Source organism: Leptopilina heterotoma, unplaced genomic scaffold (genome assembly GCF_015476425.1).
Source record: "Leptopilina heterotoma isolate Lh14 unplaced genomic scaffold, ASM1547642v1 Lhet_45, whole genome shotgun sequence".
Taxonomy (NCBI): domain Eukaryota; kingdom Metazoa; phylum Arthropoda; class Insecta; order Hymenoptera; family Figitidae; genus Leptopilina; species Leptopilina heterotoma.
The window spans coordinates 2993283-3013621 of NW_025111086.1; the positions used below are offsets into that span (position 1 = coordinate 2993283).

General features: G+C 21.0%; 1 protein-coding gene across 1 annotated transcript; it reads left to right on the top strand.

Moving 5' to 3' along the window:
* Nucleotides 1-755: 755 nt before the first annotated feature.
* On the top strand, nt 756-19323 carry LOC122507101 (anoctamin-4). Its single transcript, XM_043619626.1, has 14 exons — nt 756-1401; nt 4834-5215; nt 8391-8544; nt 9094-9376; nt 10604-10752; nt 10918-11163; nt 11596-11795; nt 12010-12147; nt 12567-12784; nt 13138-13446; nt 14443-14752; nt 15388-15593; nt 15988-16278; nt 18378-19323. Exons 1-14 carry the CDS (start codon nt 1363-1365, stop codon nt 18678-18680), a joined length of 3228 nt encoding a protein of 1075 aa, XP_043475561.1. The 5' UTR covers nt 756-1362; the 3' UTR covers nt 18681-19323.
* Nucleotides 19324-20339: the final 1016 nt, after the last annotated feature.

Sequence of the window (20339 nt, forward strand, 5' to 3'; positions counted from 1 at the left end):
AGAATTTTAAAAATCTAGAAAAAAATTACAAAATCTATAGAAAGAAAATTATAAAATCTATAGAGGAAAAAATTTTTAAATCTAGATGAAAATTACAAAATCTATAGAAAAAAAATTATAAAATCTAGAGGAAAATTATAAAATCTATAGAGAGAAAAATTTTAAAATCTAGAAGAAAATTATAAAATCTAGAAGAAAATTATAAAATCAAGATAAAAAAAATTATAAAATCTAGAGGAAAACTGTAAAATCTATAGAGAAAAAAAATTTTTGAATCTAGAAGAAAATTACAAAATCTATAGAAAAAAAATTATAAAATCTAGAGGAAAATTATAAAATCTATAGAGAGAAAAATTTTAAAATCTAGAAGAAAGTTATAAAATCTAGAAGAAAATTATAAAATCAAGATAAAAAAATTATAAAATCTATAGAGAAAAAAAATTTTTGAATCTAGAAGAAAATTACAAAATCTATAGAGAAAAATTATAAAATCTAGAGGAAAACTGTAAAATCTATAGAAAAAAAAAAAATTTTAAGTCTAGAAGAAAATTCCAAAATCTATATAGAAAAAAATTTTTAAATCTAGAAGAAAATTACAAAATCTATATAGAAAAAAATTTTTAAATCTAGATGAAAATTATAAAATCAAGATAAAATGTATTTAAAAATATAGAAGAAAAAATTACAAAAATATAGAAAAAAAAAATTATAGAAGAACAAAAATCCGAAATTTGCAAAAAAAAAAATTGTTCCATCAATTCAAATGAAAATTGAAAGCAAACATAAAAATAAATCGACCTTAAAATTTCATCTGTTCTATATTTTAAAAGAAAAAGGACACAATATCCCCCCAATGAAAATTGAATGAATTTTTAAATAAATTAAGATTCTTTGGTCCTTATGCAATATAAATTAGGGGCATAATATCTATAATATTTTTGGCATTGATAAAGAAGAATTATAAGAAAATTTCGATTATCTATGCGAATCTCCATAAAATGACAATGAAGAGTATTCAAGGTTGTACGTTCTGGTGGGTCAGGGTGGTATAAGCGCAGCAAATACGTGGGCAGAGTTTCATTCATAATTAACGTTTAAAGTGACCTACACGATGCTACTGCGGATTTTGTAGCAAAAATATAAAAAGAAGAGAGAAAAAAAGAAAGAAAGTGATCGATGTACCCAAAGGTATTACTTTCACGAACAAATAATTCAACAACAAAAAAAAGTTGATATTAATTTTCAAAAAAAAAAAAAAAAAAAATTTCAAAAGAAAAAAGGGAATTTTTTTTCTTTAATAAAAAAAAAGAAAATAAAACATCATCGTAAAGCTGGCATCCAAGGATTTTTTCGGTTTTCGTTATGGACGGTGACCGTAATCGGCCCGAGGACGATTCGCAGGTATTTAAAATATTTTTCTTGGGCACAATTTTCAAAATTTGTTTTGCATTCTTTTTTCTATTTTTCTGTATTTTATTCTGTAATTTTTCTTTTTTGGTTTTTCATATTTTTCCTTTTTCCAGTTCCTTTAATATTTTCATTTACTTTAAACAACTTCCTTTCTTTTCTTTTTAGTTTTTCCATATTTTCATTTTCTTTGTGTATTTTAATATTTTTTTCATTTTGGTATTCCGTTTTTTTAAATATTTTTTTTTATTTGAGTATTTCCATTTTTTGAAGGTATTTTAACTTTTTTTTGGTTTTTCCATTTTTTAATACTTTTAAATTTTCATTTTCCACTTTTCTTTAGTATTTTCATTTTTTGGAGGTATTTTCACTTTTTTTTTGGTTTTTCCATTTTTCAATACTTTTAAATTTTCATTTTCCACTTTTCTTTAGTATTTCCACTTTTTGTAGGTATTTTCATTTTTTCTTTTTGATTTTTCCACTTTTTAGGGGAATTTTCTTTATTTCTTTTTGGTTTCTCTGTTTTTTTTTTTTAGAAATTTTCATAATTCCGTTTTGTTTTTTCTATTTTTTAGAAATTTTCATTATCCATTTTTTAAAAAATATTTTTTCTCTTTGATTATTCCGTTTTTTGGGAAAAATTTCATTGTTTTGTGTTGGTTTTTCCATTTTTTGGGTATTTTCAATTTTTATTTTCTATTTTTCTTTAGAATTTCCATTTATTTAGAATTTTTTTTTTCTTTTCGATTTTTCCGTTTTTTGAGGAATTTTCATAATTCCGTTTTGGTTTTTTTGTATTTGGCTATTTTCAATTTTCTTATTTTTAGTTTTTCCTTTTTTTTGAGGAATTTTCATTTCATCGTTTTTTCCACTTTTTTGGGTGCATTTTTATTATTTTTCTTTAGATTTTTTATTTTAAGGGGAATTTTTCATTTTTCTTTAGTATTTCCATTTTTTTCAGATATTTTCATTTTTTCTTTTTGATTTTAACACTTTTCTGGGAGAATTTTCTTTATTTTTTTGGGGTTTCCGTTTTTTGGGGAAATTCATAATTCCGTTTTAGTTTTTCTATCTTTTGGGAATTTTCCAATTTTCATTTTCCATTTTTTTTAGATATTTTTATTTTTTTCTCTTTAATTTTTCCGTTTTTTGGGAAAATTTCATTATTTTGTTTTTGTTTTTCCATTTTTTGTTTATTTTTATTATATCGTTTTGGTTTTTCTATTTTTTGGGTATTTTCAATTTTCTTATTTTTAGTTTTTCCATTTTTTAAAACTATTTTTTTTTCTTTGATTTTTCCGTTTTTTTGAAGGAAATTTCATTATTTTGTTTTTCTATTTTTTGGGTATTTTTAATTTTGAATTTTCATTTTTCTTTAATATTTTCATTTTTTTTTGGGTATTTTTCTTTTAATTTTTCCGTTTTTTTGAAGAATTTTCTTCATATCTTTTTGGTTTTCCATCTTTTTTTGGCTATTTTCAATTTTCTTATTTTTAGAAAAAAAATAAGAATTTTTCCTTTTTTTGAGGAATTTTCATTTCATTGTTTTTTTTACTATTTGTAGGTGGATTTTCATTTTTCATTTTTGGTTTTTCCAAGGAATTTTCATTTTTCTTTTCGTTTTTTTTCTTTTATTTAAAATGTTTTTACATTTTTTTTTTTTGAAAATTTCCATTTTTTTATTTATCTTAATTTTTTTCTTTTTGGTTCTTTAATTTTTTTTATGTATTTTAATTTTTTTCTTTTTGGTTCTTTAATTTTTTTATGTATTTTAATTTTTTTATTTTTAGTTTTTTAATTTTTTTTATGGATTTTCATTTTTCCATTTGGTATTTCCATCTTTTTTTTTTAGAGATTCTCATTTTGTCGTTTTGGATTTTCCATTTTTAGGGGGATTTTCGGTTTTTCTTTTTGATTTTTTGGGGTAATTTTAGTTTTTCTTCTTTTTGGTTTCTAATTTTTCTTTAATTTTTTAATTTTCTTTGTGTATTTTGATTTCTTTCTTTTTCATTTGTTTGGAGAGATTTTCATTTTGTCGATTTAATTTTTCCACTTTTTTGGGTGGATTTTCATTTTTTTCTTTTTTGGTTCCTCAATTTTTTCCCGGTAATTTTCATTTTTCATTTTTGGTTTTTCTATTATTTCAATTGTTTTCATATTTTTTCTGGAAAATTTCCATTTTCTTGCATATTTTCATTTTTTTTCTTTTTGGTTCTTTAATTTTTTTTAGGTATTTTCATTCTTTCGTTGTTTTTTTTCTTTTTTTGCTATTTTCATTTTTTTTCTTTTTTGCTTCTCAATTTTTTAAAAGTTTTCATTTTCTTTGAGGATTTTAATTTTGTCGTTTTGATTTTTCCATTTTTCAGGGGGATTTTCATTTTTTTTTTTGGTTTTTCTATTTTTTTTTGAGTAATTATAACTTTTTCCTTTTTTATTTTTCAATTCTTTCCACATTTTTTTTTCTTTTAATATTTCTATTTTCTTTGTTTATTTTCAATTTTTCGTTTTGTTTTTCCATTTTTTGGAGTATATTCTTTTCTTCCTTTTTGGTTTTTTCATTTTTCTTTAATATTTTCATTTAATAAATTATTTTTGGTTCATTAATTTTTTTTCAGGGATTATCATTAGTTTCTTTTTTGTTTTTCTTTTTTATAATATTCTGAATGTAAGGACAATTTTTTTAATTCAATATTTTTTTGCATATTTGAATTACAATTTTTCTATTTTAATTTTGGAAAACTTATTAATTACTTACTTCGTCTAATTAAATGAATAATTTTCTTATATAAAAAAATATAAAAACTTTGAAAATTCAAGTAGAAAAAAAAATTTAATTCAACGGAAATGTATTATTTCTCTTTTCTTGTGGTTAAAAGCTTTTTTTTAAACTTCGATAAAACTAAATTATTTTTTTTGATAATGAATCGTTATTTTATCAATAATTGAATTCGTGAAATTTCGCATACAATTTGAGACGTTTCTCTTTCTGCAGTAAATAATAATGATTATTTTAAACATTATTACGAAAATTAAAAATTTTTTTTTACAGAATTCTATAATTTTAAAAGTTTTTTATTTTTCCTCTTTTTTATTTAATTTAAAATATTTAAATAATATCATTAAATAAATAAATATTACTAATCCGTTAAATTTCGAGTTAAATAAAATAATAATTCAATTTAAAAAAAATTATTTTTATTTATATATTTTTTTTTCTTTTAATTTATAGATTATCAAAATTTAAAAAACTTTTTTTTCACCCTATTCTCTCTATTTTCTATATATCATTTATTTTATTGTTTCACTTTATTATTATTATTTTTTGTTTACACGTGTGTGTTATTGATTTTTTTTTATCGCAAATTGTTAAACAAATAATAAAAATAAAAAAAAAAAGGGGGAAAAAAGTGAAATTGTATATTTTAGACATCAGATCATAAAGAGAGTCCATCGGAAGAAGAGAATAGTCAGGGAAATTCGCAATTTAGTGATATTGAAAAAAATAACGAATCATCAGAATCATCATCGAGAAGAACATCAGATCAAGAGGATAGACGATTTCCAATAATTTCCGTCACAACAATAAATAATAATAATAATCGACCGCCAACTCCATACGATAGTAAAAATCCAATAATTCGCGATGTCACGAAAAATATTCCATATGAATACGAAAAAAATGGTTACCAAAAATATACAGGCAACATCAATTGTTCATCCGGAGCCGGAAGTCCTCGGCCACAATCGCGAATATCTAAGGCCAGTGTCTTTCCATTCGGAGGAAATCTCTCAGCCCGAGAAGCCTTCGGTGAGTTCAAATTGCTTATGAATTTTTTTTTAATAGTTACATTTTTTACTTAAAAAATAATATAATTAATTATCAATATAAATTTTTATTTTTATTGCTATTATTATTTATATTTTTGTTTTTACTTTGTTTTTATTTTTTTTTATTTTTCTAATTTTTTGTTTTGTTTTTTTTGTTTCTTTTTGTTCCTTTTTGTTCCTTTTTGTTTCTTTTTGTTTCCTTTTGTTTCCTTTTGTTTCTATTTTTTTCCTTTGGTTTTATATTGTTTTTCTTATTTCTTTTTGTTTTTATTTTTATTCTACTTTTTTTTATAATAATATGATTTTTTATTAATAATTATTTTTTATTCTTGTTCAATTTTTACTCTTCATTTTTTGGTAACAATTTGATTATTTATTTTAATTTTTATTTTCCATTAGTTTTTGATAATTAGATTATTTATTTCAATTTTTTATTTTTATTCTCCTTTTCTTTCTTGAAATTCAATTTTTTTTATTAACAAATTGGTTTTTTATTTTTGTTCAGTTTTTATATTCTATTATTTTTTAATAATTTGATTATTAATTTTAATTTTTAATTGTTATTTTCCTTTTCTTTATTGTAATTCAATTGTTTTTATTAATATAATTGTTTTTTATTTTCATTCAATTTCTGTAGGACAATTTTTTGTAATAATTTGATTATTTATTGTAATTTTTAATTATTATTCTACTTTTTTTGATTTTGCTTTTATTTTTTATGAAATCAAAATTTTTTTATTAACAATTGTTTTTTATTTTTGTTTAGTTTTTATATTCCATTATTTTTTAATAATTTGATTATTAATTTTTATTTTTAATTTTTATTCTCCTTTTCTTTATTGTAATTCAATTTTTTTATAATATTTGTTGATATTTTTATTATTCGACTTTTATTTAAACGAAAGAAAAAATTGCTTTCGATTTTAGAAATTTTGAATTTCCTGATAAATGATTTTGATTATATTTCAATATTTTCTACACGAATTATTATATAATATAAACAATACACTATGACAATAAACGCGACATTTTTTTAAACAAAAGGGTTAAGAAATATTTCGAAACAAATGAATTTTTTGTTAAAATAAATAAATTAATTATGAATATAATTTTGATTTTTTGATTTTTAATTTTTGATAAAAAAAATTCCAGGAGGTATTAAAATTTAAATTATTGTTATCATTGAAAGTTTAAATTTTAAAAAAGAAATTAAATATTAATTTTTTGAAATTGTTAATTTATTTATTTATTTAAAAAAAAGTAAAAATATTTATTTATTAAAAAAAATTTATTTATTTATTTGAAAATATACCGACTTAGAGTGAATTGTTTCCGATAAATATTAATGAATAGAAAATAAAATAGAATTTATAAGTTGTCAAATTTTATGAATTAGAGAAAATAAAATGAATAGAAAAAGGGAAATATAATTTCTTGAATTAATCATACATATTGAATGGCCTAATTAGATGAGTAGGGGAAAAAAAGAGAAAATATTGAAAATTAAGTAAAAATGAAAGAAGTGAACTATAAAAAGATTGTTTTTTTAATCCATAACTAATATAAATATAGACAATAAGGTATGTCTATGACAAGAGAGTATATAGATAGAATCGACATAACGCACGATCAATGATGGTATATAAATGTAGAAATGTAGATGAATGTCAGCATGTCACGTTTTTCCCTCACATTAATAACAAATGTGCCTGGGATTTTTCTAAATATAAAAAAGAAACTTTTTTTTTAACAATACACAAAAAAATTATAATAATATTTATTATGAAAATCTTACACCTGAAAATTAATAATTTAATTAATTAATTACTTTCATAATTTAAATAAATAATTAGGAATTTTTTTTTTTTTTTTGAATGATTTTTAATTTAAATATTTTTTATTAAGGGGATTTGAACCTTGATGACGTCACAGTTTGTGCAAAGCATTAGTTTTAAATCTGTGACGTCATCATGGTTCAAATGCCCTTAATTGATATTTATTATTATTTATTATTATATTAAAATTATAATGATTATTAAGTATAAAAAAATTGTTGTTTCTATTTTTTTTTCTAATTTTTTGTTACTTCTACTTATTTAATATTTTCATAAATTGTAATTATGTAATCAGTCATAATTATTATTGCTATAATTAATTGTAATAAATCGTTATCATTACTCATAATAATTGTAGTCACTTTATTTACAAGTTACAGTATGGTAAATTATAATTATTATTTGTTCTGTAATAAATTACGATTATTACTATTGACAATTATAAATTATCGTTATTATTACTTATAATAATATTTAACAATATTATAACAATAATAATAACAATTCATAGTTTATAGTGAAGAAAATTATTATTATTATTATTATTATTATTATTATTATTATTATTAAAATAATAAGTTGTAATATTATTATTAATATTAACTTATTAATACAATTATAAATAATTACTTACAATAATTGTTAAAAAATATATATTATTTATAATAATTTGTGATGAAAAAAAATTTTAATTATTATCTATAGAATATTATTTATTATTTATTTTAATCTAATGATAATAATAGTAAAAAATGCATCACTTAGTTATAATAAAGAAATTAAAAAGTTTTTATAAATCAACAAAGAAAATTATTCTGTACAAGAAAAAATAGCTTGACCTTTCTGAACACTTAAAGATTTTATGAATTAAAAATGAAGCTATATTATATAACCCTGTATTTATTATTAATTAAAATAAAGGAAACATATTGTGTTTAAAATAATCGATTGGAAAAATAATATTTTGTAAATGAAGGTTAATTAATATTATTAGAAAAATTATATAAATTTATTTTATTTATTTATTTATTTATTTATTTTATTTTATTTATTTATTTTATTAATTTATTTAATTTATTTATTTAATTCCTGCAGTCCAATAGTTGAACCAATAATGAAAAAAAATAAAAAAAGGTCAATTAATAAAATTGATAAAATTTAAAAAACAAATTTTAATATTATTACAAAGAGAGTAATTTTTTTCTTTTAATTTTTGAGGAATAAATTATGGTAATTACAAAACAAAATGAATATATTGTCAAAATCATTTGTCGCAGGGCCAACATTATATTTATTTACAGCAATAGATTTTGTTGGCAGGACCTACGCTTACACCAATTAAAAATAGTCAATCGCCAGAATCACCAACACCATTTCCAGAGTCGATTGATAGTGATTTTCCCAAGGATATCAATAAAAGAAATGCCTCTGGATCCGTCGCATCGACGAATGACGTCGAAACACTATTTTTTAGGTAAGAATTCAATAATTTTTTCCTTTTATTTATTTTCACGAAAAATATTTATTCAAAATATAATAAAATTATTAAAAATTTTTTTAAAATAATTATTTAAAAATAAGAATAATAATTTTTATGAACAATTAATAATTAATAATTAAATCTTAAATAATTATTTAAACTTAATAAAGAATAATTAATAATTAATTAATAGTTAAACAATTTTTTATTGAACAATTAAAAATTAAGAATTGAATAATATTCAAAAAGAATTTAAATTAATTTATAAATTGCGGATAATATTTAAAAAGAATTAAAAATACTTGATAATGAATTTTATTATTATTTTAATTATTAGCATTATTTAAAATTAAGTTAAGTTAAGTTTCTTTAATAATTTGAATTAAAATTTTTGGAAATAATTTAATACGATTTTAATAAAATTTTAAAATACTTTTCATTATGATTTTAATGAAACTTTAATTTAATTTAATTTAATTTAATTTAATTTAATTTAATTGTAAAAAAATAAAAATAAATAATAAAATTGTAAAAAAATTTCAGAGACGGCAGGCGGAGAATTGATATGGTTTTGGTGTATCAAGAGGAGGCAGCGGGAGTTATGACTGAAATAGAGGCACGTAAAATAGAGCAGAGAAAAATTTTTGAACAAAATTTATTAAAGGAAGGCCTACAATGTGAACTTGAACCAAAAGAATCGTCATACGATGGAAAAACATATTTTTTAAAACTACACATTCCATGGAAAATAAAAACACAGTATGCCGAATTGATGAATCTTAAATTACCAACCAAGAGATTAATTACCATTTCCGTGAAAGCTTGGGTAAGTTTCAATTCATTTTTCTCCGTATATTAGAATTTGAATTTTTATTTTTTAATTAATTTTTCTTTGTAGAAAAAGTATTTTATTCATTCAATTTTTTGTATTAAAAATATTAAAATTATTTATATTTTATTAATTTTTTTCTGTATTAGAATTTAAATTATTATTTTATTTATCATTTATTTCATATACACATTATAATTATTTATCAAATATTTTGTATAATAAAAAGGTGTAATTAGGTATTTAGGACACTTTTTCCGCAAAATAATTTAAGAAAAAAAAAAACGGTTTTAACAAAAAGGGGAAATTTATTTATTATTTTAAAAAAGAAAATAATATTATTACTTTTGGTATTTTATTATAAAACAATTATTTTATTATTGATATTATTATTATTACGTTCGAAGTAAATTTTACTAATTTCACTAAAATTTAAATATTTTGCGGAAATAATATTTTTTTTTTCCAATAAAATAGTAAAATTTTAATTAAAAGATTATTATTATTATTTTGAATTATTTTAATTGTTTGAATTATTTGAATAATTTTATATTGATTATTTTAACTGAAACAAAAAAAAATGAAAAAACGATTTAAATAAAATGAATTTTAGTCAAGTGTAATATAAAAAAAAAAAAATTATCGTTTGCTACGGCATTTATCATAAATTTAGTGATTTTTTCTGTTTTGTATAAATAAAGATTCTCTTATAAGTTCAATATTATTAAGAGGGTTTCTTTTATAAATATAGCCTGGCATATATTGTATATGCAGAAATCGATTACAATAATAATAGAAGGAATCATTTTATTATTATTCCACACTGAAACTATAGGCCTATATATTTTTACTTGTATAAAAGGACCTTTCATATTTAAAATAAAATTATTTCTCTCTTTCATTTTCTTAATTCTATTTTTTTAATTTTCATTTTTACAAATTTGCCATTTTTTTTGTTTTAAAATTTAATTTTTCATTATTTAAAATTTATAAATATAAATAATAATAATAATAATATAAATAAATAATATTTACAAAAAAAAATTTTTTGCTTGAAAAACTTTCATTATAATAATAATTTAAAATTAATTGATTCAATTTAATTAATTGTAATTAAAAATAAAATATTTAAAGTATAGATTAAATGGAAGTGTAATAATTAGTAATAATTAGTAATAATAAATTTCCAATTTATGTAGTAATTTCCTTTTCTTTAATTCACAGGGAGACGAAAATGCAAATTTGAAGAAGACTCCTTGGGAAAAATGGCTAAAATGGACGGAGAGAATAAGAAAATTTCACATGTGGGACACAAATAAATATCCTGAGGAGCCAAGTTTTTATGCAAGTACAGACAGTGGAGATGAAGAAAGGTAATTTTTTTCTTATTTTCCTTTAACGACCAAATTAATAAATTATTCTATTTTTTCAATCTTTTTTAAATTTTTAAATTTTATTTATCTTGCGGCATTCGGGAGATTCGATTTGGGAAAATGAAAATAATAATTTTTATTAAAATGAAATTTTCTTTTTTCTAGATTTGTGGTGAAAGACAGGGACACTGCCTATACTCCAGCTCAAAGATCCCTAATAGTAATGCAAATTTTACATCGAACGAAATACAATGAAGTTAATGAGAAAGCAGGAATAAGACGACTCATTGCCGATGGAACGTATCTCGACTGTTTTACACTTCACGAGGGGCCCTACAATAAACCATTGGCGAACGGAGAGATTTTAGATAGATATTTACTTTATCTTATTTGGGCCAGGCCATCACAATGGTAAACAATTTTTTTTATTTCTTTTTCAAATTCAAAAAAGTTAATAATTTAAATCACTCTTTTATTTTATTATTATCAATATTTATTATTTTCGAAAATTTTACAATTATCCTTTCCGAACGTTCGAAAGAAATTTACTTAATTAATCTTCAAATTAAATTTTTTTATTTCGAAGAATTATATTTAATTTTTTTAAATATAAACAATAATTATTAATTTTGTATTTAATAAGTGAATTTTTTAAAATTTTTATGAATCTGAAAATTATTCAAAAATCAAAGTTGATATTTGAAAATAAAAAATCGTTTAATTTGCATAATAATAAGTTTGATGAGCGTAATATTTTCCAATTCAATTATTAATTAACAATAATTTTAGAAAATATTTCTATGCAGTTAAAGTGGTGTTAATATTATGATAAAATAATTGCAGGTACAAGAGACAACCTTTGTGGCTAATTAGAAGATATTTTGGAGAAAAAGTTGCACTTTACTTCGCGTGGCTTGGATTTTATACAAAGGCATTATATCCCCCGGCTGTCGTTGGTCTCTTGTGTTTTTTTTACGGTTTAGCAAGTATGAATAGCGACGATAATCAGCCCAGCAGAGAAATCTGCGATGCATCTAAAGAAGGTAATTTTAATAATTTAATTAGCAAATTTATTTCTACCAAAACAAACAGAAAAATTAAAAAAAACAAAACAAATTGTGATTAATATTAATATTTGACAAAAAAAAATTGTAATTAAAATAATAATTTAAATAAAAATAAATTATATTAAATTATAAATAAATTATAATAATCAATTATAAAAATCAATTTAGTAATTTTCAAACTTTTTTCCAGGAAATATTACACTCTGTCCACTTTGTGATAAGGCGTGCTCCTATCAAAAACTGAAAGATTCCTGTATTTTTTCAAGACTGACATATTTATTCGATAATCCAGCAACTGTCTTTTTTGCCATTTTTATGTCCTTTTGGGGTGAGAATTTTTTTTTTTCAACAAATCAGTCGAATTTTTATTCAAAACCACAAAAATATCTTGAATTTATTATAAAAAAAGGAGGAAAAGAGAAAAAGAAGAGAGAAAAAATTCGGAAACTGAATCAAAAATTGATTATAACAAAAAGACGACAAAAATATAAAAAAGAAGATCAAAAGAAAAATTCGAAGACTTAAATTTAATTTAAAAAAAAGACGACAAAAATATTCTGAATTTATTAAAAAAAAGAGAGAAGAAAAGAAAACTAAAATCGATTTAGAGAATTAAAAATAAGACGTATTTATTTTATTTATTAATTAATTTATTTTTGTCTGAAGAATTGATTAAATACACAGTAGAAATAATTAAATTACAAAAAAAAAATTAAAATACTAATACTTTTTTGTTTTTTTCAACAGCAACCACATTTTTGGAATTGTGGAAACGTCGTCAAGCAATATTGGCGTGGGAATGGGATTTGCAAAATTCTGACGGCGATGAGGAACCAAGACCCGAATTTGAAGCTTCGGTTAAAACTTATAGAATAAATCCCGTCACGAGAGAACGAGAACCTTACATGCCAGCTTGGTCGCGTGCCTGGAGATTTGCCGTCACATTTTCCATGGTGTTTTTCATGGTGAAGAAAATTTTTCTCTATCAAAAAATCAAAATCGCCTCTAGGCAAAAAAAAAAGAAAGAAAATCATCAAATTTAAATTTTTAATTTATCAAAGGATTTGATTTCAATTTCTTTTTCCATTTAATTTAATTTCAATTTGATTTCAATTTCTTTTTTAATTTAATCGAATTTCAATTTAATTTATTCTTTAATTCAGTTTCAATTTAAATTGATGATAATTTAATTTCAATTTCAATTAATTTTTATTTAATTTATTTTCTTGATATAATTTTTATTTAATTAAACTTATTTGAATTTAATTATTAATATTAGAAATTTTACTTGATGGATAAAATTTTGTTTTGTCGACAGGTTGGCGTGGTACTTGCCGCAGTTTTGGGAACGATAATCTACAGAATTTCCTTGGTACCAGTTTTTTATAAAGGCGGCAATTCTCTCGTGAAAAGGCACACGAAAATTTTCACCGCCACAACTGCTGCTTTACTTAATTTGATTGTCATTATGATATTGACGAGAATTTATCAAAGAATGGCGAGATGGATGACTAATTTGGAAAATCCACGAACACAAACTGAATACGAGGACAGTTTTACATTCAAAATTTTTATGTTTGAATTCGTCAACTTTTACTCTTCTCTCATCTACATTGCATTTTTTAAGGTTCGACCAAAAATTCTTTTATTTTCTATCTGAAGAAAATTGTAAACTTTTTATTTCAATTTTTCTATTTTCCCAAAGTTCTGAACGCTCTAATCAAGAAACTTTTTTCATTTATTTTGCAAAAATTTAACAAGTGAAATTGAAAAAATAGTGTAAACTGAACATTTTTACTTAGATAAGAATTAATTTTGACTAAAATTGATTAAAAAATTTGAAAATTAATTTTCTTTAAAAAAAGGTCCGTAAAATTCGTAATTTGATTGAGAAAAGACGAAAAGTTAGGAGATTGTTCAATACAATTTGGAGAATTTTAGAAATTACTTTTAGAGAATTAGAGAAATTACAAATAATTTCAGACATTCTTCGCAGAAATTCAATAATGTTCAAAAAATTTTTTTAAATTCTCTTCATTTCAATTATCTTTATAAATAATTAAATTCTTCTCCGCAATTCAATTATTTTCAAATTTTTAATAAAATTCATGCGCAAAGTTTCAATTATTTTCAAAATTTTTCCTGAATTCAATGATTTTCAATAAAAAAAATCTACTATTTTAATAAAATTCTACGCAAACATTTAATTATTTTTATAAATAATAAAAATTTCACAGGAAAAATTTTTTTTTATAAAATTCGTCGAAAGAATTCAATTATTTAAAAATTTGTTTATAAAATTCTTTCTGGGAATTGAATTTTAAAAAATATTCAATTATTCAATAAATTGTTTATTTTTGTATTTAAATAATTGAATTCTATTAGAATTTTCTAATAAAAATTGATTTAAAAATGAATTTCAGTTAAAACTTTAGATAATAATTGAATATTAAAATCAATATATCGTGAATTTTTAGAAATAATTGAATTATGTAATTAATTTTTTTGAAAATAATATAAGAAAAATTAATATAAAAATACGGAGGAAATAAAATAAGTAAATAATAAAAAAAAATAATTTACATTGACGTTAATGAAAAAAAAAAAATGTTTACTTTTACAGGGGAGATTTTACGTCCATCCTGGCGATTTGCACTCGAGGCAATCGGAATTTAATAGAATAAAAAATGACGTTTGTGATCCGGCTGGCTGTCTATCGGAACTTTGCATTCAACTCGCAATTATTATGATTGGCAAACAATTATTTAACAATTTTCTCGAAATTCTCTCGCCAAAAATGTGGAATTGGTGGCGTAAGAGAAATCACAAGGCGGCGACAAAAGATCACGATAGACTCGATACAAGTTGGGAGCAAAATTATCAACTTCAAGATCCAGGGAGAATGGGCCTTTTCGAAGAATATCTCGAAATGAGTCAGTTTATTTATCTTATCGAATATTTTTTTATATAAAAAATTAAAAAGATTTTCTCTATTTTTTAATTTAAATATTCTTCTTTTTCAATCTTTATATTCGAATTTGTCAAATTTTACTCTCTACGTTTACTCTCTTTATTAAATTACAGTAATTGAGTATTTGTGAAATATTTTAAATTCCATAAAATATTTGAAAATGGTTCTTTAATTTTTTTTTAAATATTTAAGAGAATTTTGTTTATTACTTTTTATACTTGAATTCATCGGACTTTTAATAGAAGTTTATTGATAATTACAATAATTGTGTTCATATTCAATTTTAATTCATGAGACTTATCAATTTCTCGAATAGGTAATTAGAAATTGTTTTTTAATTTTTAAAATAGTTGATAAATTTTGCTTTTTAATTTTTATATTTGAATTCGTTAGCTTTTTACTAGTAGTTTATTAATTAAAGTAATTCCAAATGGATTCGTGATATTTTTTTTATTTCTACAATAATTATTAATTACTTAATTAATTATTAATTATTATTAATATCAATTTTTATTGAAAGTTTAATAATTATTTTTAAATTAATTGCTAATTTAAAAGTTAATTTATTTATTTATTAATTAATTTCTTAAATTACAGTAATTCAGTACGGATTCGTGACGTTGTTTGTTGCTGCTTTCCCGTTGGCTCCAATTTTTGCTCTTTTGAATAATATCGGCGAGATTCGATTGGACGCGTATAAAATGATAAAGGAAGCTCGCAGACCCTTGGCAGAAAGAGTTGAAGACATTGGAGCTTGGTTTGGAATTTTAAAAGGTGTTACCTACACGGCCGTTGTCAGTAATGTGAGTTTATAATTATCTCTCATAAATTCTTTTTCTATTTTCGTAAAATAATTTTTTTATTCTCACAAAATAAAATTTTTTTGCTTGAATCAAATTATTTTTTTATTTGAATTAAACCAATTGTTTTTCACATACAATTTTTTCTAGCTTTAAATTTTTTTTATACTATTTTGAATAAGTATTTATTTATTTTTATTTGATTTATTAGATTTATTTGATTTGAGTTATTTGATTTATTCGATTTATTTATTTTTATTGACTTATTTTATTTATTTGATTTGTTATATTTATTTGATTTATTTTTATTGATTTATTTATTTATTTTGATAAAAAGTAATAAATAGTAAACAAAATTTATCATTGTAAATACTAATTGTCGTCTTTTTTTTCGCAGGCATTCGTGATTGCTTATACTTCGGATTTTATACCCAGATCCGTGTACGCTTATGTTTATTCGGAAACGAATGATTTGAGGGGTTACATTGACAGTTCATTATCCGAATTTAATACCTCGGATTATATTGAAGGAATGGGCGGCGATGGAAGTGTTATTCCAGTTCCTGCGACGTGCCAATACAGAGGCTACAGAAATGGGCCAAATCATAAAGATCCTTATGGATTCAGTCCTCAATATTGGCACGTTTTTGCCGCACGTCTTGCATTTGTCGTCGTTTTCGAACACGTTGTGAGTCCAGTAATTTTATTAACAATTCATTAAAATTCAGAATATTTTTTACGTCCTATTTTTCTATTCTATATTTCAATTTTCGTTTATTTTTTCAATAATTGAAAGTTTTTAATTTTTCCTTCCTCTTGGAAAAAGGATTTTTTTAAAAGAAATTTAGCAGTTTATTTAGTAAATTTATTTTGGAATTGAGGCCATTTATTTATTTTTTAATAATATTACGAATTTAATTAATTTTTAATCAAGTAAAAAATCTATCTTCTATCTTCTTCTTGTGAAGAATTTTACAATTTACTAAAATAAGTGAATTATTTTGAAGAATTTTACAATTTACAAAAATAATTGAATTATTTTAAAGAATTTTACAATTTACAAAAATAATTGAATTATTTTGAAGAATTTTACAATTTTATTAAAATTTTTCAAAATCCTAACTAAATTCTTTAGAAGATTTTCTTTGAATTTTTTTAAAATAATGGAGTTTCTTTAACAATTTTAATTGAAAATTTTGAAAGTAATTGAATTTTATGAAATATTTCTTTCAAGTTTCAAAAATAATTGCATTTCTTAATAATTAAAATTAAATACTTACTTATTGAATTTTCTTAAAAAATTTTGTAAATAATTGAATTCTTCTCACAATTTTATTACAATTTTTCTAAAATAAATTAATTCATTCAGGGAATTTTGTTAAAATTGTGATGAAAATAATAAAATATTTCATTATTGAAGTTTATTAAAATTGTATTGAAAATAATTGAATTTCTGTGAATAATCTTATTATTTATAGAAATAATTTAATTATTGCGAAGAATTTTACTATTTTTAAAAATAATTGAATTGATTCCAAGAATTTACTAGAAGTTTAGAATATAATTGAATTATTTCGAGAAAAATTAAAAAAAAAAAATTAATTAAATACTTTCGTGAAATTTTATTAAAATTGTATTGAAAATAATTGAATTCCTATAAAGAATTTTACTATTTATAAAAATAATTGAATTCTTACGAAGAATGTTATTATTTATAAAAATAATTTATATTTTGCTAAGAATTTAATCAAAATTTTGAAATATAGTTGAATTCTTTAAAGAAATTGTATTTAATTCGAATTTTTAAAATCATTTTTTAAATTCTATAAAAAGAAATTTAATTTTTCAAAAATTTTATTAAGAAATTGACATATAATTAAATTTTTATAAACAAATTGTATCATTTTTTAATTTTTATAGAATATAATTTAATATTTTACAAGAAATTTCTTAAAAATTTTGAAAATAATTGAATTTTAAAAATAAATTTTACAGACAATTTTAGAATTAATCGAATTTTTGAGATTAACTCAATTTTAGAATTACTTTAATTATTTGTCAAATATGTAATTGCATTTTGGAATTATAATTCTTAAGTTTTAAAGAAGATATCTGACTATTTTTCAAAAAATTGATTAAACGTTTTGAAACTTAATGAATTTTTTAAAGGAATTTTGCAGAAAAAAAAGATTATAAAACCAGAAGGAAAAAAAATCAAAATAATTAAAAATACTTCCTCTATGCGGAAGTAATAATTGAATGTTTACATAGACTATACTATATTTAAAAAAATAGTAGAATTGTTTTAATGGATTTATTTAAATTTTAGAAAATAATTGAATTCTTTCGTGAAATTTTATTAAAATTGTATTGAAAATAATTCAATTCCTGCGAAGAATTTTACTATTTATAAAAATAATTGAATTCTCTCGTGAAATTTTGAATTGAAATTGTACTGAAAATAATTCAATTCCTGTGAAGAATTTTACTATTTATAAAAATAATTGAATTCTTCCGAAGAATGTTATTATTTATTGAAAATAATTGAATTATTACGAAGAAGTATATTAAAATTTTTGAAAACAAATATAAATTTGAAAATAAAAATTTTTGTAAATACCAATTGACAATATTTGTCAAAATAAATACCAAGATTTCTTTAATAAATTATTAAAAAAATAATAATATTGAGAATTATTTATTTTGGTGCAAAAAATTGTATATTTTCTAAATTTTAATGAACATGCCTCAAAAATAAAAAAATACAAAAACGAAAATAATTTTTAGGTATTTGCCTCGACGGGAATAATGAGTTACGTGATACCAGCCGTGCCAAAAGCAATGTCAACGCAATTGCAGAGGGAGAGATTATTGGCGCAGGAGGCAAGATTCGAGAAGGGAATAAAGGGCAAGGAAGATGAGGAGGATCTTGTTTCGGTTTTGCGTGAAGCTGGAATATCGAGACCGGGCCCAAGACGTGGCAGTTGGGCGAGACGTTTCAGTAAACTTAGTGATAGCCTCGATGCTCATGTTGACGTTGGAAAAAATCACGTTGCAAGTGAAAATCCCACCGTCTGGGAAGTGACTTAAATTAATTTCTATTTTTTTAAATTAAAAAAACAAAAAGATAACTAACTAGATCACAATTACATTTATTCGACTGAAGTCGAATTTTTATTAATTTTCTCAAGGAAACTTTTGATTTTCGCCCCAGAAAAAAGAATATTTATATTTTACTCAAATTTTTCTCTGTTTCATGCCAAAAAATTTCCTGTACATTTTACTTTCTAATTTTTTTCATTTCCAAGTAAATTAATTTAATTTACTAAACATAAAATAAATTAGGAATGAAAATTTTATTAAAATTTAAATTCAGAAGAAAATTTGAATCTGTTTTCCATTTTCTTGATTCATAAGAAGCAGAACTTGTATATCAGACAATAAATTATCGTATAGTGAATCTAACAAAACCAAAATGCAAAATATAAATCGATAATTAAGTATACGAGTCAATTATTGAAATAAGAGAAAAACAAATGGGAACTCTTGTAAATATTGTATATTTTTTATAAAATTAAAGTGTCTCGTATCGTACGATATTAATTCACTGACGCCAAGAATGATTGAAAGAGTAGAAAATCTACATATTTTATTATATTTTTAAATGTAAAAATAGAAGTCCATTTTATTTATTTTTTATGGAATAGTTATCAAAAAAGAAAGAAATCCTTTAGCAGAAAAAAATTAATTACTAATTTATAAATACGTAAATTACTAAGAAATTTTTTATTTTAAATAAATAGATTTATTTATAAAAAGAAACTCAATATTGTAAATGTGATAAATAAAAATATTTAATGACGATATTAAATTAATAAGTAAATATTAATTATCTACATATTTTATTGTACATTATTGATTTTTTTTTTAAATTAGGTTTCCAATTATATGTGAAAGAAAAAATTCTTAGTTCTATGATTGGTGTGTAATTGAAATTTATTTTTAAAATAATTGTATACCTTATACGTTTAATGACTTATATAATAAAGCTGTCTTAAAAAAAAATCTTCATTCAATAAAATTTTTCACGATACGAAGAAAAAACAGAAAAAAAATACTACACAATATATTCTTTATTTTTTTTACACTTTTTTGTTTCTTGTAATATTTCACTTTTGTTTTCTTTTGTAATTTAACATTATTACAATACCTATATCGACAAGAATATAGTTTATAATATACATTTACATAATTTTTTTTTCTTTTTTGCGCTATCGATACTTCATTTGATACTGCACTTTCTTCCAACTATAATTATTAATTTTTTTTTATTTTTACTTTTTGTTTTTTTTTAAATTCTAAACGTCTAATTACATTCACTTATCCACGTTCAAAGTGTATCACAGTTGTGTTCAGGGATAGATTTTTTTTTTAAAAAGGGACAAAGGAAAAATGAAAATGGGAGATAGCGATTCTATTTTTCTGGTATTAGAAAAAAAATAACAGCTAAAATTGGTTCTATTTTTCTTTTCCTTTTGACAAGAAATTGTTGTGATGAAATGTATTCTTCATTTCGACATCAAGTTTCATTTGTAAATTCTAATAACACAGTATCGAGAAAATTCTCTCGTAAAATAAAAAAAAACTGAGCATTTATTTTTTTTACTTATAAAAGTCAATCTGACATTAAAAAAAAAGGTCTTTGGAACCTGAGAATTAAAAAAAAAAATGAAAGACAAGGAATTTAAT